At 44.0% G+C, this 25963-nt stretch overlaps 1 protein-coding gene across 4 annotated transcripts in view; it reads right to left on the minus strand.

Moving 5' to 3' along the window:
• ASPH (aspartate beta-hydroxylase) overlaps positions 1–25963 on the minus strand; it is a 259231-nt gene that overhangs the window by 127286 nt on the left and 105982 nt on the right. For all 4 annotated transcript variants that reach the window (XM_068237435.1, XM_068237433.1, XM_068237436.1 and 1 more), the window contains 6 exons: positions 17975–18040; positions 16154–16210; positions 14373–14441; positions 10702–11343; positions 7192–7242; positions 3129–3191 (listed from right to left, as the gene is read on the minus strand). In XM_068237435.1, the coding sequence (XP_068093536.1) occupies positions 3129–3191; positions 7192–7242; positions 10702–11343; positions 14373–14441; positions 16154–16210; positions 17975–18040 (948 nt within the window). The remainder of the gene's footprint in view (positions 1–3128; positions 3192–7191; positions 7243–10701; positions 11344–14372; positions 14442–16153; positions 16211–17974; positions 18041–25963) is intronic.

Below are 25963 nucleotides of genomic sequence, written 5' to 3' on the forward strand. Positions count from 1 at the left end.
GTCGTTCGTTGCACCAGGGAAGCAGAGCGGGGAGGCTGCAGACATTGCTTCTGCCAGCAACCGCTCTGCAGGAACGGCAGGATTCCCTGCTGCGACGAACGACTATGGGGAGACACGCGTGTCCCCTCCGGCTGCCCGGTGTTCTGTAGGAGAGAGAGGCAGGGGGAGGAGAGAGAGAACGGAAGCCGGCGGCTTCATTTCATTAAATTAACTCACTTGTGATACATTTGGCCGCAGCGAGACGGCCAGAAAATACATTAATCTTACAGGAATCATTTCATTTCGCATATTGGCCGCAGCGCAGTGGCAACTTCGCACACTGACCGGCCAGAACGCGAAGTGGCCAGCCAGAATGCGAAGTGGCCAGCCAGAACGCGAAGTGGCCAAACTTCGGGTTATGGCCGTAACATATATACTAAATAACATCTCTGCTGTAAGAATAAAGTTGGATGTGTAGCTGTGTCACTAATAGAGATGGTGAATGAGATGATAATTCTGCGTTGATGCTTGCTTATGCAAATTTATGCACTCTCTTTGCTCATGAAATTAAATAATTTGATATGTTAAAATTTGGTTTGGCGACTACGAATTAAAAGGTACCTGAGAAGGATGAAAATAAAAGTTTTATATATACCTGGGGCTTCTTCCAGCACCCTTCAGGCTAATCAGTCCCTCACTGTCCTCCACCACCTGGATCTTCTGCTATAAGTCCTGGTAATTCAGTCAGTCAACGCAGTCCGGCCACGTGCCGCTTCCACAGCCAGGAGCATTCTGCAGCTGCGCAATAGGGCTGCACAGGTGTAGTACGCTCCCGGCGGCGGAGTGTGTGCATGCACACTATGCCCGACTGGCTCAAGTACCTGGACTCCTAGCAGAAGATCCAGATGGCGGAGGAGGACAGAGAGGAACGGATTAGCCTGAAGGGGGCTGGAGGAAGCCCCAGGTATGTATAAAACTTTAATTTCATCGGTCTCAGGTTTACTTTTTTACACAGTAGAACTGTACTTATGCACTCCCCACAGAGCTGCAGGGAATCCACTGAGAATGTTGTGCACATTGAACACAGAGGTGTTGCCTATCATCCATAAACCTGGTTCAGATTGTACATGAAGAATGTGTAATAGAGGAAGAATCCCTTCATTCTCCTGCAAAGAACCTGCACATCAGTCTTAAATGTGGGTTTATGGTGTAATGGTTAAAGGAATACTGTAGGGGGTCGGGGGAAAATGAGTTTAACTTATCCGGAGCTTCTAACGGTCCCCTAGAGACAGCCTGTGCCCGCGCAGCCACTTACCGATGCTCCGGCCCAGCCTCCGGTTCACTTCTGGAATTTCAGACTCTAAAGAGAACCCGAGCTGGGTTTGAACAATGTGATCTGCATAGTGAGGCTAGATCTGCCTATACAGCCCAGCCTCTGTTGGTATTCCAAACCCCCCTAAGGTCCCCCTGCACTGTGTAATCCCTGATAAATCACAGCCGTGCTGTCGACACACAGCATGTCGCAGCGGCTGTGTTTTTCTCTATAGTGTCAGTCTGCTGCTCTCCCCACCTCTTGCAGAACTCCGGTCCCTGCCTGCCTCCCTTCCCTCCTCGCTGATTAGAGGGAAAGGACGGGGGACCGGAGCTATGCAGGAGGCGGGGGAGCAGCCGAGACTGACACTACAGATGTAAACACAGCCGCACAGCGCGGCTGTGATCTATGTCTGATTTCAGAGTGCAGGGGGACATTAGGGGGGTTTGGAATACCAACAGAGGCTGGGCTGTATAGGCAGATCCAGCCTCTGTGTTCAGATCACATTCTTCAAACACACATCGGGTTCTCTTTAAAGTCTGAAAACCACTGCGCCTGCGTTGCCATGTCCTCAATACCGCTGATGTCACCAGGAGCGTACTGCGCAGACACACACCATACTGGGCCTGCGCAGTACGCTCCTGGTGACATCAGCGTGACCGAGGACACTGCAACGCAGGCGCAGTGGTTTTCAGACTTTAAAGTCTGAAATTCCAGAAGTGAACCGGAGGCTAGGCCGGAGCATCGGTGAATGGCTGCGTGGGCACAGGATGTCTGCGGGGGACCATTCGAAGCCCCGGGTAAGTTTAACTCATTTCCCCCGACCCCCCTACAGTATCCCTTTAAGGGTTCTGACACAGGAGACCAGGATTCGAATCTCGGCCGCCTGTTCAGTAAGCCAGCACCTATTCAGTAGGAGACCTTAGGCAATTCTCCCTAACACTGCTACTGCCTATAGAGTGCGTCCTAGTGGCTGCAGCTCTGGCGCTTTGAGTCTGCCAGGAGAAAAGCGCAATATAAATGATTTGTCTTGGTCTACATGTACCCACAGTTACATTGCCTAGGGCCTGCTAGATGTTTTTAGTTCCTGTCTGTACCTTCTACAAGTACCCTTACCAAGGACTAGTTTTAGTCTATGACTAAAAGTATTAAAGGCAGAAGATCAGCCAAATAGCCACGTAACTGGTATTGTTTAAAAGGGAATAAATAGGTCAGCCTCCATAGCCCTCTAGTTGTCTTTTAAAATTCCTAAGCGTTGGCAGTTAAGAGATGCATTTTATGTTACATACGCTCAATCAACAAGACTGTAATATGCAAAATAGAGTAGTCGAGGAGTCCTAAACTGAGGAGTCGGAGGATTTTTGTGCCGACTCCACAGCCCTGATAATTACCACAGCATCTTGTGGAATACTGTAATTACCTGCAGCGTCTTTGGAGCAAATAACAAAATAGCTTTCATTTGCATAGCGAATTTGGAATCGCAGGTGATTCCTAGAAAGCACAGATTGCTCCTGAAACCGCTCTACTGGACTCCAGGCCTACCAGCCATAAAACTGTTGCCTAACAGAACAGCTTCTGAGTGCAGCGAATGGACAAAAAAAAAGTCCAATACGTCATATATATTTTAGCTTCTTGAACACTAAAAGACTATAGGTCATATGAGACAAAACAGCATTAAAAACTTTCTTCTTTTTAGCTTTTAGAAAGAAAATAAAACTCTGGTATTCTAACAAAATAATTTTTAGGAGTAGGGTGATGGATTCAAGGGTTTATCTCATCAGTTTATCTTCACCTCAGATTCATGTTAAACATTTTGTTCACTGTACAAAAATCTCACCTAACGTTTCTGGAGCAGTTTCCTCCACTTCTTCATGCACAGATTCTGGTCCCAGATTGGCAGCTAAAACAACCAAAGCCACGCTTAGAACAGTAAAATAAACAGAAGAGATGACAGAAAGTACAAAGTATACATAGCTTGCAACCTCTACTATAATATAAAAATATTACACATGCGAGGGCTTCTCAGATACTAACAGCAGTGCTGGTATTGCTATGTAGACAGCAGAGAGCACGAGTGTGGGGAAGCTTCAAGGCAGAGGCACCTTCTGGTCGATGAGGGACATAATAGGGAGTGTCTGATCAAAAATGCAACAAAACCCTGACCGGCTCATGTAGAAATGTACTCCTGCTCCCAAAAGTCCATTGCAATATTTTAATTTTGAATAGTGTAGTAAAAGACTTCTGCAACAGTCTGTTACAGCTAGTGGCTGCCAGGTATTGCTGATAACATAAACCCTTTAGCAGACAATTCATTTAGAGGCTTTAAAGTGCTCCAGACCAATTTATTTTAGCACATTTTTTTATTTCTTATTTGCTGCATTTTCCTGCTTCTAATTAGTACTGCTGTAATGTGTATTTATAGCCACTTCTCACTAGGGGTCAGTGTAAGACAATAACAGAGGACTTCTGCTTTCAGTTTCTATAATTTTCTGCTCAGTACAGAGAGATCAAAGCATTGCCAAGAACTTACAGAACAACAAGTTCTGCCAAATAAAGACAAAATCAGTGCACTTGTCTCAAACAACTATATTGAAGTTGGTAATGGGTTTAAAGTGAACCTTAAAGAGAATCTGAAGCGAGTATAACACTCGCTTCTTCTCTTATATTCAGCAGGGGCATGTGTGCCCCTGCAAAACCGCCGCTATCGCGCCGCACAACGGGGGTCCCTTACCCCCCAAATCCCCTCCGTCCTCGCCGGGGATCTCTTCCGCATAGAGGCAGGGCTAACCGCTGCAGCCCTGCCTCGCGCGCGCGTGCATGTCCGCCTTTCCCCCGCCCCTCTCAGTCTTCCTTCACTGAGAGGGGCGGGGGAGAGGCGGCGATGTGCCGCTGATAGACGCGCTGTGAGGCAGGGCTGCAGCCGTTAGCCCTGCCTCTAGGAGCAGCAAAATCTACGACCAAGTTGGTCGTAGATTTTGCAGGGGGGGAATTGGGGGGTAAGGGACCCCCATTCAGCTGCGGGATAGCGGCGTTTTAGCAGGGGCACACATGCCCCTGCTGAATATAAGAGAAGAAGCGAGTTTTTTTACTCGCTTCAGTGTTTCTAAGCCTAAAAAAAAAATAAAAAAATGAATGAGTTTACTCACCTGGGGCTCACCCTCAGCCCCCTGCATCTGATCGGTGCCCACGTAGAGTCGCTCCGATGCTCCTGGACCCGGCGGCGGTTACTTCCGGTTTCACCATCACCGGCCGACAGGCAGGGAACGCGAGTGATTCTTCGCGTTCCCAGCCACAATAGCACCCCCTATACTGCTATTGCTGCAAGGAAGGCCGCAATAGCAGACAAGGGCCGGATCACTGGTCAGGACCAACCGGCTTTTCAGAGTAGCATCCAGCATTCAAACCTTCACGCAATGGCGGCGTCTAGGTGCACAGGCGTATTAGGGAAGACAGCAGAGGCACGGGAGGATCAGCGTGATGACGTCATGACACGTGACGCGTTTCACCTATCGGCTTCTTCAGATGGGTCATGACGTCATCACGCTGATCCTCCCATGCCTCCGCTCTCTTCCCTAATACGCCTGTGCACCTAGACGCCACCATTGCGCGAAGGTTTGAATTCTGGATGTTACTCTGAAAATACAGTTGGTCTTGACCAGTGATCCGGCCCTTGTCTGCTACATACAGGGCACGTGAGTACCAGCTTGCCGGGTGAAGATGTGTTTATGCTTATTGCGGGAACACGCTTTTTACACTCACTGACGTTAGTGAGTTGTGCACTATACTCTGGTCTGTCTCTGACTTGGTTTGCATCACTTGTCTGGTTGTTGCTTATGGCTGAAGGGTTATGCACTGCAGTGCATGTAATGACAGCGTATTCCATCTAGGAAGAGGCATGCAATTGCATACGGGTTGGATTGAAGAAAATTGCACAGAGATGGTGTCTGTATAGTGGATGCTGTATAGTGGATGCCCGAAGAGAATATACCGGTAACTGTTATCAATAGGTGCACCTTTTCAAGCTCCTGGGTTAACCCTGTAACCAGCACTATATTAGGAGATTTTTAATTGTTTTTAAATGTTGTGAGGTTAGCTGTAATTTTTGAAACGATATGCATTAAAGAATTATATTAATTGGCACCTAGGCTCCTTATAGTATTTATCTAAATTGTTACTGGTGTTATTATAGGTTAGACTGTTATATACAGCTGAGGTTGATATCCTGCATAGGTTTCTTTATATACAAGTGTTAAAGAGAACCTAAAATGTTCCATACTTGCCTGAGGCCCTTGATGCCGCTCGGTCCCTCACCATCTCCCCGTGTGGCTCCTGTCCTCCGCAGTACAGCCCAGTACCCTGGCAGAGTCATGTTTTGTCACGCATGCATAGCCCGGCCACGGGAGCGCAACAAAGCGCCACTCAGCCAGGCTGTACTGCAGGAGACAGGAGCCACCCAGGGAGACGGCGAGGGACAGAGCAGCCTCAAAGAGGCTTAAGGAAGCCCCAGGTAAATATGGTACCCGAGATGTCTTTCATCTCAGGTGCATGAAGTGCGTCTATGATCACAGACAGTGCAACAAACTAAGAGGCCAAGCACGTATTTTCTTTCATGTGTATCTGGATAAAAGGACCACTATTGCAAAAACAATTTAAATTTATAATACATACATATAAAATATCTAGTAGGCTGGCTTCCAGACATCTTTGTATAGATCCTTTCCAGGGAGTGCTTTTTTAAGAATAAATAAGATACTGAGAATCCCCATGAGGAGAAAAACTAGAACAAAACCTGTCAGATTTTAACTGCCTAGTGCAAGTGACAGCAACACAAAAAAAAAAGTTTACTCTGGGGGAAAAAAAGTACATGTAATACATATGTATTTCAAATCTTACAATTTTTGTAATAGTGGTCCTTTAAAGGAAAGTGAAGTCAATACTTTGTTTGCAACCAAATCACTCATGTCCCACCAACAGATCATGTTTTGTGGAGATTGGGATACAAGTATTTTACTCACTTGGATAAACCTCATCAACCCACTAGTGCAAAGTTACCCGAAGAGCACAGTCAAACAAGGCCCGTGGGCTATATGCGGCTCACCTTGCCATTTTATGTGGCAGTCTAGAGCGTCCAATGTCCATTATTGTAAGCAGTAAGAGGACTGCACACTGCCTTCCCGTCCAGTGAAGCACACCAGTGACAAGGTTTCTGACTGAAACATTGCGAGTTTGAGCTGGTGTGCAGCAATAACCCACGGGACAACCCCATACCCCTGCAAAATTACCTGTTAACTGGTATAACACACACACACACAGCGCAGTAGAGCAGTAGAACTAACGATGCATCGTCTCTTCTGTTCTTCATGTCAGTTGCATGCTTTGTGCATCCACACTTCCTACTTTTGATCACGTGACATGCAATGAGAGCCAGAGGTATGCAGCATAGAGCATGTAGATTAGAGTAGACCCAAAGCAGGACTGGAGCAGGCAAATATTAAACTGCTCCACTGTGGTACTCTGCAGAAGAGGGCGGAGTGGGCCCACCATGGTTGCTATAGTTATGCCAATACATTTGAGATTGTTCAATAAATGTTAAATCTTAAACAAATTTACCCACTACTCAGACCGTTTTGGATTTTGGCCATTTACGTGATTAAGTTTGACACACCTGCTGAAGAGCATAAAAAAAGAATTGGTGGGACTTTAGGGTCAATGTGAGGAACAATGTGCAACAAGACCAAAAGGTATCTGTGGTAAGGTATATGGTATAAGGCATAAGGTATATGTGAGGGAGCAGGCTGGTGTTGTACTTTATTTTCTGGTTGAACTCAATGGACGTATGTCTTTTTTAAATCCAAATAACTATATAACTATGTATCACAAGACTAAAAAAGTAGACATACCCAAATATTCATCTAGCTCTTCCTCTTCTATATGAGGGATGAATTCAGTTTCTGAATGCATAAAATAAAAGCAAAAAGTTACAGAAAATGAAGTTTCTTCTAAAACACATTGAAAGACAGCATTAAAAAGGTACTGTATTATTAATTATACCAGTACTTCAGATTTTGTAGATATAAAAAAAAGAAAAAAAAAAGAAAAAAGGAAATTGTCATTCTGTTCCTTATATATATATTTTTTTAATCATTTGACACTTTATAGAAATGAATGGGGAAAACGCCAGTGCAGTGGTGTGGGACAACAAAGATTATAATAGGCTGTCAGCAAAGCTCTAAACTGCATGTCAGCTGTCTGAAACCAAATCTCAGTAAATGGGGAGTGTACTACCAAATCTCAGTGAAACTCCAGACAGGTTCCAAGTCTCACTGCATCTCTAAAAAGGTGCAAGTCTCAGTCCTTTTGAATAGAGTAGAAAACTGCAGGTGCAGAGGAGAAAACTGAAAGAGACTCTTAAGTCTCCAAAAAATGAGGTTTGCACTTCATAACATAATTGCCCCTCCTAAAACGCTGCATCCCAGCAGCTGAAAACTCCATAAATCACCCCAAACTCCCTGGGGCACACCGCGGGGCTCCTTCCGCTTGAGGCAGAGCTTTTGGCTGTAGCACTGCCTCTACACGCGTCCATCAGCACGGATCGCCACCTCTCCCCGCCCGTCTCAGTCTTCACTGAGAGAGGCGGGGGAGAGGCGGCGATCAGCGCATGGAGGCAGAGCTATAGCCAAAAGCTCTGCCTCCTTAGGGCAGCAAAATCCAAAACCAAGAAAGTAGTGGATTTTGCCAGGGGAGTTAGGGGTGATTTATGGAGTTTTAAGCCTTGGGGATGTGGCGTTTTAGGAGGCGCAATTATGTTAAAGAGGTTTTTAAAGTAAAAACCTCATTTTTAGGAGACTTCAGAGTCTTTTTAAGCAAGAGCTATATGGAGGCTGTTATTTTTCCTGTATTTCCTTTAATAAATACAAATTGCCTGGCTGTTTTAGTATCCTGTATTACACTTCACCATAGACCCTGAACAAGCATGCAGATCAGACTGCACTTGCCGCATGCTTGTTCCAGGTGTGCGATTCGAGCACTGATGCATAAAAGGTCAGCAGGATGCCAGGATATAAATATGGAAGACTACATAGCCCTCTCACTTCAGTTATCCTTTAAATGCTGTGCAGTACAGGAACCCTTCAAATCAGCATCCACAATACACCTCCACAACAGTTAGCTTGTGTGTGATTGAAACTAAGATGCTTGATTTAGCATATTGTTATTTTTCTCAAATGTAAGTATTTTAAATACAGGTATGTGTGAAAGTCTGATTTCCAAAACGTAAAACAGTTGTCAATTATCCCTCCCCCGCTGGTGTGTTTTTAAACTGTGTTGCTTTTAGAAAACTTAATTTATAGGTTAAAAAACAATATAGTGAAAATTTGCAACATTAAAAAAAACAAACAAACATGCAAATAAGATGTTGATTTGTAGCAGAGTAAAATACTCTCTAAATTACCTTTTCCTTACGTAACGGTCACTTACTGTAGGTAGTAAAAACCTGACTAGTCCATCTCCTCATGGAAGATTATGAAGGTTTTCTTTATTTTCAAAAGCACGTATTGAGCGGCAATTGCTCAGCCCAGCTGCCAAAACAGCGTGCACGAGTAAGGGGGCCGGACATCTTTATATAGATCCTTCCCAGGCAGTACTTTTGCAAGAAAAGAAAATACTGAGATTTCCCATGAGATGGAGTAGTCCAAAACCATTCAGATTTTACTACCTGCTGTAAGTGACAGCTGTATAGGAAAAAAGTAATTATAGTTGATTTCACTCTAAAATGTACATCTTTATATGTATTTTGAAATCTACAATTTGAGAGAATGGGCCCTTAACCAGCTTAGCGGTATGGACGAGCTCAGCTCGTTCATGACCGCCGCGCTGGATTTCTCAGGCCCTGGTGGGCCGATTTTCACAAATTTTTTTTCAAAATCGCAGCTAGCACTTTGCTAGCTGCGCATTTGTACCAATCGCCACCGCAGGCCGCTGATGTGCCGCTACCCACCGCGTAACAGCCCCCCTCCCGAGACCCCGTGCGCAGCCTGGCCAATCAGTGCCAGGCATCGCTAAGGGGTGGATCGTGACTCCCTCTGACGCCATGACGTCATCCCGATCGTCGCCATGGCGACGGGGGAAGCCAAACAGGAAATCCCGTTCTGAACGGGAATTCCTGTTTGCTCTGATCGCCGTAGGTATCGTCGCTGCACAGCGGCTATCATGTAGCTAGTGCTAGGCTAGTTACAGGATTAAAAAAAAATGTAAATAGTGCTGCGCAGCCACCCTGGCGCATTTAATAGAACGCCAGGGTGGTTAAGCAAGAGGATTTTACTTTTTCGCCCTGTCGGGAAAAAATAAAGAGGGCACCATTTGAGTCCACCCCAGCCTCCTGAAATTACTTCTTAGTTAATGCCGACAAAAATATCAACGCCAACACCTTGTTGCGGTCATATTAAATGTGGAGTGAAGCAGCTCTTATGTTGTCTATAGCAGCTACTCTCACTGCTAAACATGAGAATTTTCTAACCTATCAAATTCAAGATGTCATTTTCAAAGAGAGCAAATGTGGGACAGACGGCTACAGATATTCTAATAAGACCCCTGGATGTGCGTTCTGCTGAGAGCTGGCTGACTACATGTATCTGAAAAACAACACTGACATCTTGTGGCGTATGACATTTTAGGCCTGGAAAGAAGAGTTGATTTCCATGTATAAAAGGCAATGTGTCACTTGTTGTCCATAAAGGACGCTGAGAGTTTACTGTGCCGGTGTCCCTGCATCTTGCAAGAAACTGATCTTACAAAATGACATAAGCTGTAACCCCTTCCAATCCTATCAGGATGTGGATTTTAAGAGGATACGGTGCTCCTAAACCTGTAAGTACATAATATTGTAACACACTGAAACACACAGTGTTAAAAGGAGATTTAACCCTCTCCAATCCCACGTAGAACTATGCCAAAAATGGACCTTTTACTAGTAAAGGAAAAATGGCTGCCGCTAGGGGCCCTGTTGACGATTAAAACCTGGCACAGTGTCAGCCCTTTTAGATCCACTGTCACTCTAATTTCTCTCCCCCCCCCCTCAATACAAATATTACATGGGCATATTTTGAGTCACCAGGAAGACTGTTGCCAGATCTTATCCATAAGGCTTCACCCTATGTGACTCATAGTGATGCACAAAGGGTGGCACTTTGATACTTTCTGGTATCGCGCTGTGTCGTGTAATACCATACTGTGCAATGGGGGCCGAGCTACAGTGTGCAAGCTCATGCTGGCCCCTCCCCCTGATGCCAGGTCACCTGCTTACTCAGTTTTTACTGTAATTTTTAAGGCAGGTTAATTTGGTTCAAAAACGGCCTGTTTCCACTGAATGGATGACAAGTGCATGTGCTTATAGCAGAGTTACAAGATAATACCTTCAACAGGCTCCACATCCTCATTTTCTGGCTCTTCTCTACCAGCCTCCTCTTCCATCAACAAATACTCTTCTTGAGGGTCATATTCCTGATTCTCTGGTACATCCGTTTCATGATCATGTTCACCTTCACCTTCCTGTTCATCTGGTACCTCCACTCCTTCAGTCTCCACTTCAAGAACCTCTTCAGTTACAGTCTCGGGAATGTCTTCTGTTTCTCCATCTTGTGACTTTATCTCTGTCTCCCATTCTTCAGTGGCAAGTGGTCCTACATCAACATCATCTCCCAAAACTGCCGCTTCCCCCCTATCCTCTGACCCATGTGTTTCCTCCTCATCTTGCTGATTTATCTCAGTCTCCCATTCTTCAACTGAAAGAGGTCCTGCTTCAGCATCTTCTTCCAAATCCGCTGTCTCGTCCTGGCCTTCAATTCTGGGTGTCTCCACAAGTACTGATTCAGACACTTCTATAACAGGCTCAACCTCTTGTTCTTCTACTGCTTCAACTTCAGGGGTTAAGTCTTCTGCTGTGTCATCAAAAGTCGCAGGTTCTTCTTGTTCCTCTACTTCAGGCTCCTTATCTTCTGTATAAAATCGTTGTTCAGTTTCAGGTTCCTCCTCTTCCTCAATAACTTGTTCTGCTTCTAACAAAAAAATTAAATAAATAAAGGTTAAGCTACAAAACAACGGTCCAAAATAATTAAAGACACAAATTAAGCTAAAGTCTACAACCTAAACAGAAAAAGCAATGAAGAAATGTGGGTTGCAGGAATATTAAAGCGGGGTAACTACTCGCTTGTTTTTGAAAGATTTCATCATAAAAGTTGTTGCTCTTTCTGCATCATACCGGAACAAGAAATTCTTAGTGGACAACTCTGGCTCTATTATGTCCTTCTCTGGCTTTGTTTATTTTCAGTCCAATTACTGAAGTTCTTTTAGGTAATGCTCCAAAGAGATCTCACTAGACATCTATATTACAAACTGCTGTCCCCTCCTACAAGTCTGTTCCAATACCAGTTTCATTTCTGCTGAACATTCCCAACAATTAAAAAAAAGTCCAATTAAAAAGTAGTTTCCATCAAATCTCATATTTAAAAAATTATCTTTGTACACACCTATAAAGGCACTAAAAACTAGTTTTGTGAAACAAGAAATATGTACTAAAAGCCCTTACGTATTCTGGATTGATATTGTACAATGGGATTGGGATACGATGCTTTGGGTGACATCGCTGGGCAGAGGCTGTACAGATGCATAGTCAGCTTACAGGCTGACGATGCATTCTGTGGCTTTGCCTGGGCAAAGGGGCAAATTAGTGGCACAGACGTGACATGCGGAGCGAGCACAAACCTATTGGACATCGCTCGGCTGAGTGAATCTGCTTGGCGGATCGGGTCCAGAGCAGTGGTCGAGGACTGCTGTACAGACGCCAGATTTAAGGTAGATTCAGTTATCACCCGCCTCTGCTGACTAACTTTCGCATTTTCCCCCCTTATGGACCAGAGCAGTTTTTACGTCTTACCTATGTCCCTCTCTAAACAGCAATAACTTTATCCCTACACACAACACCTAAACGATCTACCGTATATTCCGGCGTATAAGCGACTGGGCATATAAGACTAAGGCTCAACACACACCATACAATCTTGGTTGTACAGATTTACCAAATCTCTGTAGTATAAGGGCCAACAGATTGAAAACACCTTGAATGACTGATTGGATAAGCTCTTATACTATATAGATTTGGTAAATCTGTACAACCAAGATTGTATGGTGTGTGTTGAGCTTTACTCTTCCAGTTAAAATATAGAGTTTGGGATATACTCGCCATACAAGACTACTCCTCTTCCAATGCACACTAAATAATAATTTTAAAAAAAAAAATCATGTACTGGTGCTATGTATGAAAAGATACTGGTGCTGTACTGTATGTGGTACCCAGTATATAGGCGATTGACTGGTTGGATTGGACAACTCTCCCTAAGTGGATTGATCAAGTCTCCCTCTCCCTAAGTGGATTGGTCAGCTCTCCTTGTCTACCGGTTTATCAGAGCGGTATGGAAGAATAGATTGCGCTGTGCCCATAAAACATGCCTCTTTCACCCGTCTGGCCCACCCTTGTATCCTATTTACCTCCTTCTCTGCCTCTCAGATCTCGCACATGTGCCCCGGGGCCGCTTCACTTCAATCCTCAGCAGTGAGATCTGAGAGTTGGTAACAGCATAGGGCGTATTACCTGGCGTCAATGACACCCGCCGTATAAGACGACCCGACTTTTCAGATGATTTTCAAGGGTAAAAAAGTAGTCTTATACGTCACAATACAGTATATAGCGTTTTTTAAAGATCAAACTAAGCTTTCATTGGGGGGGTATTTTGTCCCAAGAAATTTTTCATTTTAATGGGAAAAAGAATAAAAAATAAATAAAATGCATGATTTCTCAGTTTTTACCAGTTCCAGTTTAAAAACAAAAAGTGCTACTGTGATAAAAACCATGCCACCAGTTTTATGTCACCCAGTATAGATAGCCAGATGTGTACCCAGTATCAACCCCCCCTTCCCCCCAGTATATCCAGATGTGTCTCCAATATCAGCCCCCCAGTAAAGCTAGATGAGTCACCTGTATTTGCCACCGCAAGGTAACGTGAGAGAGGCAGCTTACTGCTGCCTTTGTTTTTTATTTTTTTAATGATCTGGCCACAGATACACGATCTGGCTACTGCAGCGATTATTCATCTGTGGGAGCGGGGACTAAATGGCTAGAAGGGAACATGTTCCCCTTCACCAATTCGTACAGCAGCTGACAGTGCTGGGGGATGGGATCTGAAGTGCACCTGATCATGCACAACTAGGCTGCAAGCTGAAATCGTATATCTATGTCCTCGTGTCATGAAGTCACAGAGGATGTAGATATACTGTAGCAGTGGAATAAGCGGTTAATCTAGCCTGTGTACGGGGTTTTAGAATGACTGCGCTAATTATGTAAGACATCAGTGTTTACAAGATGCAGGGACAAGTACCAATGCTGCACCGCTTCACATTTATCTTTATTAAAATTATAAAATGATCTTGGCTTTATCTTCAGATCTGATTGTGGAAGACTGAAGTGTTCTTCCTGCTCATAAAAGGGTGGGAAGCATCAACTTAATCTAATCCAATACAACAGAGTGAAGCTTATTAAACTATGGCTCCACTGTGATGGGGTATACTGAACATCATATGTTCCAAAACAAAATAGGCCTTGCTATTGCATATCTCAAACAGAGGTGGATGGTGAGATGCAAATAATTCCAATCTGCATGCAAATTGTATGTACATTGGAACTGGACCAGTCAAAAACAACAGTAAGTGTATTTGATTGGGCCAATTCCAATCTGCATACACTCTGCAGGCAAGCTGGAATAACTTGCTGCTCCTTGACCGTTTCTAATGACAACATTAGGATTTCACTAACACAGTTTGTAGTGGGAATGGGCTATTTGATTTGAACCTGCCTACATGGGAAAAAGGACTTATTTCTGTGACTAGATATACTCTTCAATGATCATGTGATTTGTGTCATACAACTATAGTCTGACCTAGCAGTCAGTCAGCAATGATCACAGCTCAGATAGCCCTAATAAGATAATCGTGAAAGGTCAGGCGTTTCATTCAGATCTCAGTCACATCTTACCGGGCTCTGCATTGAGCGACCCATGAACGCTGGGCTCCACAGCATCTTCTAAGTTGAAGTCACTGATGTCTGTGGAAAACAAATCGACTCATTGTTATCTCTCAAAATAATAACTCGATTAACGGCGCAAAAATAACCATTTTTTGATATAGACATCCTGAAACTCCAGAGTGTGAGGTGGTTGGTAGAAGAATAGAATGTTACAGTATATAGTAAAAATAAAACCAACCCTGTGAAAGTCCACTTATACAAAGAACTGACGCAATGTATGTAAAACAGGTGAGTAGCCATGTCCCTACAACTCTGGCTGCCCTACCAGGTATAATTAAACCACATGTAGCACTATAACTGCTCCTCTGGCTGCTCTGAAAATCAATGCATTCAAATGTCTTTCCCAAAGAAAATGGATGGGATGGAATGCAAGCATGGGATAAGACATTATCTGCCTAAAAACCTGTTTTGGAAGATGTGCCTTAAAGCTGAATTGTCACTATAAAAATCAAATTTACACAGCAACTTGTCTAAGTGTATTAAGTGATAAAGATGCAAATCCTGCATTCAAAACTTTTTCTGCTGTTATGATTTGGAGTTATCACATACTTAAGTAGCACTGTCCCTTTAATAGTCAATGCAAAAAAGTTGCATCCTGGGGGTTATTTTTATCTATAATACTGTATGTTGCACCTCTTCTATTTATTTCCCTGACTACCTGCCTATCTGAAACAAGATCCTCTGCTCACTTGTGTTTACAAGCAAGGCTGAGGTGACTCAGCGATTGGAGGAGAAAAAGAAAAAAAACGTAAAGGACAGAAATGATATCAGGATTTAGCCTCAAACTGTGGGCAAAAGACATGGCCCCCACCAGGAACAGAATTCTCTTCATTTACTATATAAAATTCACTGAAATCAAAACTTGGACAGCAGGGCCGGAGCTACCATAGGAAAAAATAGGCAATTGCCCCAGGGCCCCAGAGCCTGTAGGGGCCCCAAGGTGTCCCTGCCCCATCTGAACTGTTGTTCCTCAGGGACTCTGCAGAGTCTTTGGCAGAGTAGCACCTCATCTGTGCTGGCAGGCAGGTGAGACATTACACTGACATAGAGACTGCAGAGGTCCTAGGGAGCACAGTTAAGTTGGGAGGTTATTGGGGGAGGGTCAGCAGCCAACTCAGGGGCCCAGGAGGGAAATTTGGCTGCAACAAAGGGTCCCTAATGATGCTTTTTGGTCAGGGGGTGTCTGTTGGGGGGCCCCAGACTAATTTTGCCCAAGGGCCCAATTGTTACTTGAACCGGCCCTGGTGGACAGTACAATACATGTGTTATGTAAGTAGATCAAGTATTTATCTACTTATATAGGTGTTTTTTCCTCTGGCATAGTATGGCTAATCCTACTGCTTTAAGGAGGCCTTAAGCCCCATCTACACCATACAATTTTTTGTCCGATTCGATTCAGACATGTCCAAATGGGATTCAATTTGCCACTGTTTTGCAATGGCAAATTGAATCGAATCTAATCCCGATCGGACATGTCGGATTGAATCAAATCAATGAATCGGACAAAAAAAAAAAATTGTATGGTGTAGATGGGGCTTTAGGGTGCATACAAAACCCTCCTCTCTAGGAAGAGATGCCACAGCAGAGCAAGACTTCTGTACAGGACTCAGCACTTGAACTATTCCCAGTCCTGATCCCTCCAGGCCACAACTACTGAAGCTGTGTATGCACCGCTACAACTGCCATCATGTCAATATCTACAAAAATATAAGCTTAGAGAAACTATTTACCATCTTCAACTTGATGATCTTCGTGATCATCTAGGGCTTCGTCTAAGTCGTTGGCATCTAAAATGAAGGAAACATTTTTTAAAACATTTTCAAACACATAAATGCCATATAGTATTAAGCAGGCTTCACACCTACGTGGCAGTGGCATCTTTCGCACAAAAAGCTGAACTGCGCACTGAGCAGTTTAACCTGCTGGCCACACGCAGCCGAAGGGTAGCGTTGAAACCCACGCGTGTCTATCTATGATACATGGTAGTGTTACCTGGTGGCAAAGTGCTGTGCCTCAATAGGGGGCGCCTCTCAACCGCCCATGCTGGGTGCTACCAAGTGCCAGGCTGGGGTGGACTAACTGACCTTCATTCTCCTGTGTGAAAGAGGCCAAAGCAAGCCACAAAGTTCTGTATCTGATGCAGCTAGGCACTGGGTTAAAGAGAGACTCTTCCAAATTTAAGATCACTTAGCTTCTACTGTGGGAGCAAGTTGGACCAAGATGTTAGCCAAATTCAATAACTGATTTGGGCAACTGATATAAAGCCAGAATATTCTCCGTACAAACTGCTGCCCTTTAAATCAGTTTAATAGCCAAACTTGCAATGGTCCTATCTCGCTATCTGGTCTTAGCAAGAGTCACTGCCAATCAGTCAAATGCCATCACAGACCAAGCATCAATATTCACCAAATGCCTGTAAGATCATTATCAGCAAATTTTATTACCTTTTATCCTGCTGGCGCCTCTGTTCTCTTACGATAATACTGTGTCCACCCCTGGTGGAGGGGTGACCTACCCCTACTTTTCTGATCTACAGAGAGCAACAGGGAGGACAGGTCTAATCTCCTCACCAGCATCTACAGTGGTTGCCTAAGAGGTAACCCATGTTTGTGAGTATATTCATCTCACACTTACATTTATCCACGGTTTCCAATACATACTACACTATATTGGGCTCTCAGTGTTTCTTATTTATTGCCTGTAAGACTGTTCACACATACCGCCGATAAAAAATATGTTAAGTTTCATTCTGTTTTGTAGCCTTTATTTAAATAGACAGGAACGGAACTGTCAGAACAGGACAGAAGAATGAGGATTCTCCTCTTCCAATGCTGTGTGCTGAAAAGAACTCTGCTACTTACTGTGAACACTGTAATAATTCCAGTGGAAATGTATGGTGTGAACAGCTGCTGAAGTGGACTGCCACTGTGTCCGTTAGCATATGGAATCTAGCAAATTTTGATTCAGATCCGGAAAAATGCCGCAGGACTTTCTGTTCCATTTACGTAACAGATTAAACTGAACTAAAATGTGTGAATGGCTCTATGCCACGACAATCATTTTTATGCCCGTTTATCTGGCTCTGTACAGAGCAGAAAAATGCTACGTTTTTGAAGCACGCGAGATCCAGCCCTGACTGTGCAGCATGAAGCTTGAGGTGGCGGCGTGTGGCAGAACCGTGTGTTCCCAGGGTGCTTGTGGCATTCACATTCTGTGTTCTACACGTCTTCTTCCCATTGTCCAAAAAACACGCTGCCAATTTATAGGACTTTCATGCAAATAGAGCACAATGTGTGTGTATGACTGCATTGAATTCCTTTGGGAACAGTGATTCACGAGAATGGATCTATATAGGCTTTAAAATGATAATAAATCAATTAGTTCTATGCTGGTAAATTAAACGATGATCAGTATTTGACCATCGTAATACTGGAAAGATAGACACTTAATGCAGAGCCTTGGGTTTGGTAAATTAAGTCACAGCAGGCTTGTTATAGGTTTAATAGACATAATGGGGGTTTAATTATATATTACAAAAAAAAAAAGGCAACCTTCATCTTGTAAATCCAACTCTGGGGCATCATTCAGGACATCTCTTAGGTCTTCATCAGATATATCTGCGATAAAGAATGCAGAAAGCATGTAAATCCTGCTTGTCATTCAATGCAAACACCATTTACACAGGACTAATATGGAAGGTCACTGTCTTGTGCTTCAGATACTGTGTACATAATCATATTAATCCTCTAATCCCGATTGAGAAGTATAACATGCTAACTGCGTAAAAGATGCCCATCAGCCAGCCATAATGTTCCTGCAATTCTGACATTTATTACACAAGGCTCGTCAGAGCTCAGTGCAGAATTATGATTTTAAAAAAGGGACTCCATGGGCTGCTAAGCAACACTAATTATCTTACTATCAGCAGATAACTCAAGCAAAATGTACGCAAATTGCTTTAAAGCGGAATGTAACCCTGCATTTCAACTTTGCTCTGAAACATTATTTACAGCGTATTATATGCAACCAGCATTTTTTTTTTAACTAGACCAGCATTGGAAGGGTTACACACAGAGCTTTAAAGTTCCTGGAAAGAACTGCTCCCCACAGCCGAAGTTTAGATATATACATTTAAGCAAAACAAAATGTAACAAGTGATGAATGTTACACACTCTTTGGCTGTCCTCCAACTCCTGCACAGTCAGAGAGAGTGAGTCACATTCCACAGTTGTTACATTTTGTTTTGCTTAAATGTATCTATCTAAACTTTGGATGCGTCTGCATTTCTCTCCATTAACTTTAAAGCCCTGCGTGTAACCCTTCCAATGCTGGTTGCATATAATATGCTGTAAATAATATTTTAGAGCAATGTTGAAATGCAGGGTTACATTCCGCTTTAAGGCAGGATTGTCACCATAAAAATCAAATGTCAACAGCAACTGGTCTGAGTGTATTAAGTGATAAAGATGCTAATCCTGCATTCAAAACTTTTTCTGCGGTTATGGTTTGGAGTTTTCACATACCTTAGGAGCACTGTCCCTTTAACTGCCATTGCCATCGGCAGGCAAAACAGTTGCATGCTGGGGGGTCTTTATCTATAATATATTCCTCCTCTTCCCTTTATTTCCCCTCCTAATGACATAAGACAGTGCACTTCCTAAGGTGCATACACACATCAGACTATAGTCTTTGGAAAATTAAAGATCACCGACCAATCTTACCACCCTTCATGTAGTATGAGAGCCATACTCTACAGAGTCTTTTCTATGGAGCTGAACTCCCCATCAGATAGAAATCTTTGCAAGATGCTGCACACACAGATGCTGTACAGACACAAAAGATCAGTATCTGCAAAAGATCTGTTCCTGCCAAAAATCCATTCCTGCAAATTGCAATGATAGTCTATGAGATCTGCAGATCATACACACATGATTTAACTGACATTCATCTGCAGATCAGATCCACCAGGATGGATTTTCAGATCTGCGGATGATTGCTTGATCTGCAGATGAATGTCAGTTAAATCATGTGTGTATGATGATCTGCAGATCTCATAGACTATCATTGCAATTTGCAGGAATGGATTTTTGGCAGGAACAGATCTTTTGCAGATACTGATCTTTTGTGTCTGTACAGCATCTGTGTGTGCAGCATCTTGCAAAGATTTTTTTCTGATGTGGAGTTCAGCTCCATAGAAAAGACTGTGTAGAGCAGGGCTATTTAATCTTTTCACTAATTGTACCACTTTTATCACCTGAAAATGTACAAGTACCACCCGTGTGCCTGCGCAGTAGAGCGCACCCAATCATGCTCGGCTGTTTCCACCAGAATTCAAGCGAAGAGCTGCTACTGCGTATGCGGGTATGCTGACAAGGAGATCTTTGGGTATCCTATCACTGGATCCCCTCTACTGTGGAGGAATGGGGAAGCCCCTTTAGTCCCCGAAGTCCTCACTGTGCTGCCCTGCAGAATAGTTCAGACCTCAGATCAGCAGTAATCCGACTGACACTGTGCACCATTCACCTGGCTGTCTCTTCACCACTGATCTGAGGTCTGAAGTATGCCACAGGGCAGCACAGTGAGGAGCGAAACTTTGTGGAGGCAAGATGGGACCAGGACAAGTGGCAGGCAAACCTGAGGTGTACCACCTGGCCAACAGCAAAGTACCACTGGTGGTACACGTACCACAGGTTGAAAAGCCCTGGTGTAGAGTATGGCTCTCATACTACATGAAGGGTGGTAAGATTTGTCGGTGATCTTTCATTTTCTGATGTGTGTATGCACCTCTAGTATAGACCTCAGTGGGAGTCCATGCATTGATAAGTCACAGTAGTTCTGGCAGCATAAGTGGAGCCTACACCATATTAAGCAGTTGGGTTTAATGCTTTGGCTGCTCTAGTCCAAAAATCAAGAAACTGATCATCTCTCCTTCACCTTTCAATTTTCTGAAAAGTTGATTATAGAAAAAATGATTTTCCATTCAAATGTTTTAGTTGGGAAAAAAAAAGGAAAATTGAATATTTTTATTGTACAGTGTATGGTCACGATAATACATAGTGACAGGAGCAGTGGCTAAAAGAAGAAACTGCACTTGCAATCTCTACAGGGTCACTGTGTGGGCTCTATGCATGCATCAAGGCATATTTCAGCTGCAACTCTTACAAGGATGAGGTTAGTATACACTTATGTCTGGAGTACTACTTTATGATGTGCAAAAAAAAATGAATGTAATGTACAGCATCACACTGCAACCAGAATCTACCTTCCATTGGTTTAGAACAACAGATAATTACTCAATGGTTACTATACATTTACAGCACTTAGTACAGATCTTTACCTTACTAAATTAGCTAGCATGCTGTTCAACTATTCAAACACTTATTGTTCCCTAATCTATCTTTCTCTTCACAGGAAATGCTCCATGTAGATAAATGTCTGCACTGCAGCTGTGTAGCAGCTATTTATGTAATAAGCATTCTGTATTGCTTATATATACACCATTCAGACTTGCTGCCTTCCACGTGGAGCTATTCAGCACTACAATACATCAGCCATTGATCTAAATTCCAAATCAATCTCTACAGTTTTCTTCAAGCCAATTCAAGTGATTAGGTTTCATTGTCAGCCAGACATGCAGTGCCTGGAATGAAACTGTACAGAAGACACAAAACAAGGATTTGTGCTGCAATTAAAGACTAGAGACCTGATCAGTCGACTGAACTGATTTGAGGTGGTCACATGCGCACAATACAACAAAAATACATTTTGGCCAATTTGTAATTCGATTAAAAAAAAAAAAAAAAGGATCAGTTGTACATAAAAATCAAAAGTGGGTTATTTTTCTTTTTAAATTTAAGCAAGAAATCTGATTGCATTTACCATTTTTGTTTTTTCAAGTCGACTGGGAGTGGCTGTTTTTTCTGATCAACGTTTCAGAAAATTGACTCGTGTAGGATATATTATTATATGATCAGTTTCCTGATTTATAGACCAAAACAGCTTTTCCCTTCCCAATATCAAAATGTATGGCAAATTTCCAGTACTATTTCTTAGAGCCATTAATCTCGACACAAGCATCAGCAATCCTCCTTAGCTCTGTCAGAGGAAGTACTGTTCTTACGTACATTACTTTGTGACTGAAAGGTCTGTACAAAGCTGCTCCATACTACGTATGCACGAGCACGCTCTCTCACGCATACACAGTATGGAAACCCCCCCCTCCCCCCACCCCCATCTTCAGGAGAAGTTGTGCTCCCAAAGCCTTCCATGGTGGGAGAGTTGAATGGAGAAGCCAGCGCTGGAACAAGGGGACAGTGAGAACGGGAAGGCTATATATTGGACCCAGAGCCTTCCCTCTCCTTAGGTATCTGCTTTTTATCTAAACCGTATATCTTCGAATATAAGTTGACTCCAATACAGTGGGTTGCGAAAGTTTGGGCTACCTTGTTAATCATCAATTTTTCTGTATAAATCGTTGGTTGTTACGATAAAAAATGTCAGTTAAATATATCATATAGGACAGGGTTTCTCAACATTGTATTGGTATGTACCCCTTTTAAAACCCTGTACTCACCAAGTACCCCCTAACATAGTACACATTATCACAGGTACCCCTTGACAAATATATATTTAATCGTAGTACGTGATAATTGGTCCTAAACAATTCTCAAGCATTTACTACTGCTTTTAATTAGATAAAATACTAATTTGGTGTCGTTTTAAATAAGATTTATCATTTTCTAAAACTCTAAATTTGTTATTCTTGGTTAAGTATATCAAGCCAGAGTACCCCCTGGAACCATCAGAAGTACCCCCTGGGGTACGCGTACCACACGTTGAGAACCTAGGATATAGGAGACACACACAGTGATATTTGAGAAGTGAAATGAAGTTTCTTAGATTTGCAGAAAGTGTGCAATGATGGTTTAAAGGGGAACTGAAGAGAGAGGTATATGGAGGCTGTCCTGTTTATTTCCTTTTAATCAATACCAGTTGCCTGGCAGCCCTGCTGGTCTATTTCTCTGCAGTAGTATCTGATTAAAACCAGAAACAAGCATGCAGCTAGTCTTGTCAGATCAGACTTATAAGTCTGAACCACTGAAACACCTGATCTGCTGCATGCTTGTTCAGGGGCTATGGCTAATAGTATTAGAGGCAGAGGATCAGCAGGGCTGCCAGGCAACTGGTATTGTCTAAAAGGAAATAAACATGACAACCTCCATATACCTCTCTCTTCAGTTCCCCTTTAAGTACCAGCGGTCTCTGCCAGAGACTGCTGGTACAATACTGACGGAATCACGACAAATCGACGCACATACCAGCCGCACACCAGGATCCTCAGGACATAGACTCTGCCGTATCTATGACGGCAGAGTCATGTGAGCCGGTCAGGAGCCACTTTCTGACTGTATCTATCAATACCCAGGATGCGGCTGACAGGTGAGTGGTTAGGGAGGGGACTGTGTGGGAGATGTGCCAACATGGGGCGTCCCTGTAACCGATGCAATCTACGATTGCGTCCAACCGAAGCCTCCCACCTGAATGCTAATTTATGCAATTCCTGCTAGATTTGGTACAGCAGGCAAAGGGTGTATAATAGTACACCAGATTGGCTGACTGGCACCTGCTGACCAGATAAAGGCAGGAAATTGCTCTAGCTGGGAGTTAGCAATTGTGTTTGTTGCTGTATCTATCAATGTAAGCCGATGGGAGTGGCTTACATTGATAGATGCTGCCAGGAGCAGGGCTGTGGAGTCGGTACAAAAATCTTCCTACTCCAACTCCTCAGTTTATGAAACCACCGACTCCAACTCCGACTCCGGGTACCCAAAATGGCTCTGACTCCTCAACTCCTTAGTCTAATACTTACCAGGGCTGTCGTTTTTGTACAAAATCATCCGACTCAGACTCCTCAGTTTGTGAAATCTCAGACTCCAACTCAGAGTACCCCACAGCCCTGGCCAGGAGCCAATGAAATCTGCTCCTGACCGGCTCACATGGCTCTGCCTTCATAGAGACAGTCACAGAGCCAGTGAGCTTTGGCGAGAAACGTTGGGTTTGAGCGTCGCGATCAGCGGGGACCGACGAAAACGTCAAACGCGCGCTGGAGACGGTGATTGAAATCTACGCCCTGCCAACCAGGAGCCCACCACAACAGGGCGTAGATTTCAATCACCGTGGTCCTTAAGTAGATCAATAAAATTAGGCAGGTGCCATAAATTTGGGCACTGTTATTTTATTGATTCCAAGACCTTTAGAACTAATTATTGGAACTCAAATTGGCTTGGTAAGCTCAGCGACCCCTGACCTGCATACACAAGTTAATCAAATTATGAGAAAGCATATTTAAGGGGGTTAATTGTAAGTTTGCATCCTCTTAATTCTCTCTGGGGAGTAGCAATATGGGGAGTCTCAAAACAACTCTCAAATGACCTGAAGATAATGATTGTTCACCATCATGGTTTAGGGGAAGGATACAGAAAGCTGTCTCAGAGATTTCAGCTGTCTGTTTCCACAGTTAGGAAAATATTGAGGAAATGGAAGACAGGCTCAGTTCAAGTTAACCTCCTTGCCGGTTCAATTACCTCCGGCAAGGAGGCAGCGTGGAACTTTTTTTTTTTTTTTTAAATCATGTAGCGAGCCCAGGGCTCGCTACATGATAGCCGCTGAGCAGCGGCATCCACCCACCCACTCCGAACGCCTTTGGCGATCAGAGTAAGCAGGAAATACCGTTCAGAACGGGATTTCCTGCAGGGCTTCCCCGGTCGCCATGGCGACAGAAGCGCAGAGAAGAGGGAGAGCTATGGGCACAGGGGGGGAGGGCGGACGTCTTCCCCCCCCCCCTTAGGGGGCTCCCCCTCCCTCACTCTCCCCTCCGGAACAAAGTGTTGTGCAGCGGCTGGGCAGCGGGCGGAACTTCCCTCCGTCTCGTTCAGGCGCCGGATGGATTTGCCACTAGCCTGGTCTGGTCCAGACCAGATAGCGGCACCAGAACTTCCGGCCCTGGAGCAAGACGGAGGCAAGTTCCGCCCGCTGCACAACACTTAGTTCTGGAGGGGAGAGCGAGGGAGGGAGAGCCCCCTAAGGTGAGGGAAGGGGGGGGGGGGGGAAGACGTCTGTCCCCACTGTGCCCATAGCTCTCCCTTTTCTCTGTGCTGCTCCCCTCCTGCTGCCCACACGGCCCAGGGGGGAGGGGGGCAGCGGGCGGCCAGGGTCGGGCAGACGCCCAAATTTGCCATATGTGCGGACGCCCATGCTAGCTCCCCAGCCAGCCTCTACCTATCCCTAGCTCCCCATGAAACCTAGCACCAATCCCCAGTCAGTCTGGAAGCTCTAGCCTGAGCCCCCTCTAGCTCCAGTCCATGCTTGACTGAACTAAATGCCCCTGGGGCCCTCAGGCTGAGGCTCTTGCACATTACCTTAATCTGACATTTAGCAAGCTTCATGTCAAGCTTCATGTGCGGTGCAAAATATAAGGTGTGTAAAACAAAATAGGAAGATCTGAGTATTTGTAAATGACACACTGCTCAGAACAAAAACAGCTAGACTTCTGTAGACCTTTCCTTCACCACCACCAAAATGAGCATGGTATGGCGGGCATGACATGCAGGGCCCTCTTCAGGTGCGGGGCCTGGGGCGATCGCCCCACTTGCCACCCCCAAAGGCCGCCTCTGTATGTATGTATAGATATAGATATGGATGGGAGAGTTTTTTTTAGATTCCCTTCAAGTTAGCCAATAAATGGTATGGTGAGAGCATTTGGTTAGTCCATTTTCAAGCTGCATAGAATTGCAGTAACATTTGCACAATTCTGCATCAACTTGCAATTATTTGCATATTTCAAGTCAAGCAGAAAGTTAGAACTAAGCCAAAACTTTGTGCTAAACAACTTTTGGTGTCTGTGGCACCGGAATATGGGCGAAAACTGCCATAGACATTCGTGGCAGGTGGAAGTAGTTTTGTACTATAAAGTTTATAGAAGTCTGTGGCATATAGGTGTGGGAAGCTGGAAACAAAGAAATGCCTATAGACATCCGTGGAGGGTTTAGAACAGTTATCGAGCATCTGCAGCTGCTAATTTTTGGAGTAAAAAAAAAAAAATGTAAAAGTTGCAAATGACAAATGTTCTACCTTGTTCAATGCATGATCCAAGGCAGTGTCAAGTAATCTGTCAGCAGTTATACAGAATGTTATTCACTACTCATTGTGTTTCTAACCTAGAATGAGCATGCAATTCATGGGTAAATGATTACTTTAGTGAAATCTGTGCATTTTTTTGGCCCCAACACACTGGACAGTTAACTAAAAGAGTGTGTGAGTGTGTGTGTGTGTGCGCGCACTATGGGAGATGTGAAATGCTCAAACCTTGAATTAGACCGTAAGCTCTGTTGGGCAGGATCCTCTTCTGTATCATGGCGTTTCCTTGTTTGTATTACAGCACTTCTAGCACTACAAAACGCTGATGCTGTACCTCCTCCTCTTCACCTCTGTGCCTTGCTCAGTATTAGGTTAGAATTTTCCGCTTCTATGATATGCAGTAT

Source organism: Hyperolius riggenbachi, chromosome 5 (genome assembly GCF_040937935.1).
Source record: "Hyperolius riggenbachi isolate aHypRig1 chromosome 5, aHypRig1.pri, whole genome shotgun sequence".
Classification (NCBI taxonomy): domain Eukaryota; kingdom Metazoa; phylum Chordata; class Amphibia; order Anura; family Hyperoliidae; genus Hyperolius; species Hyperolius riggenbachi.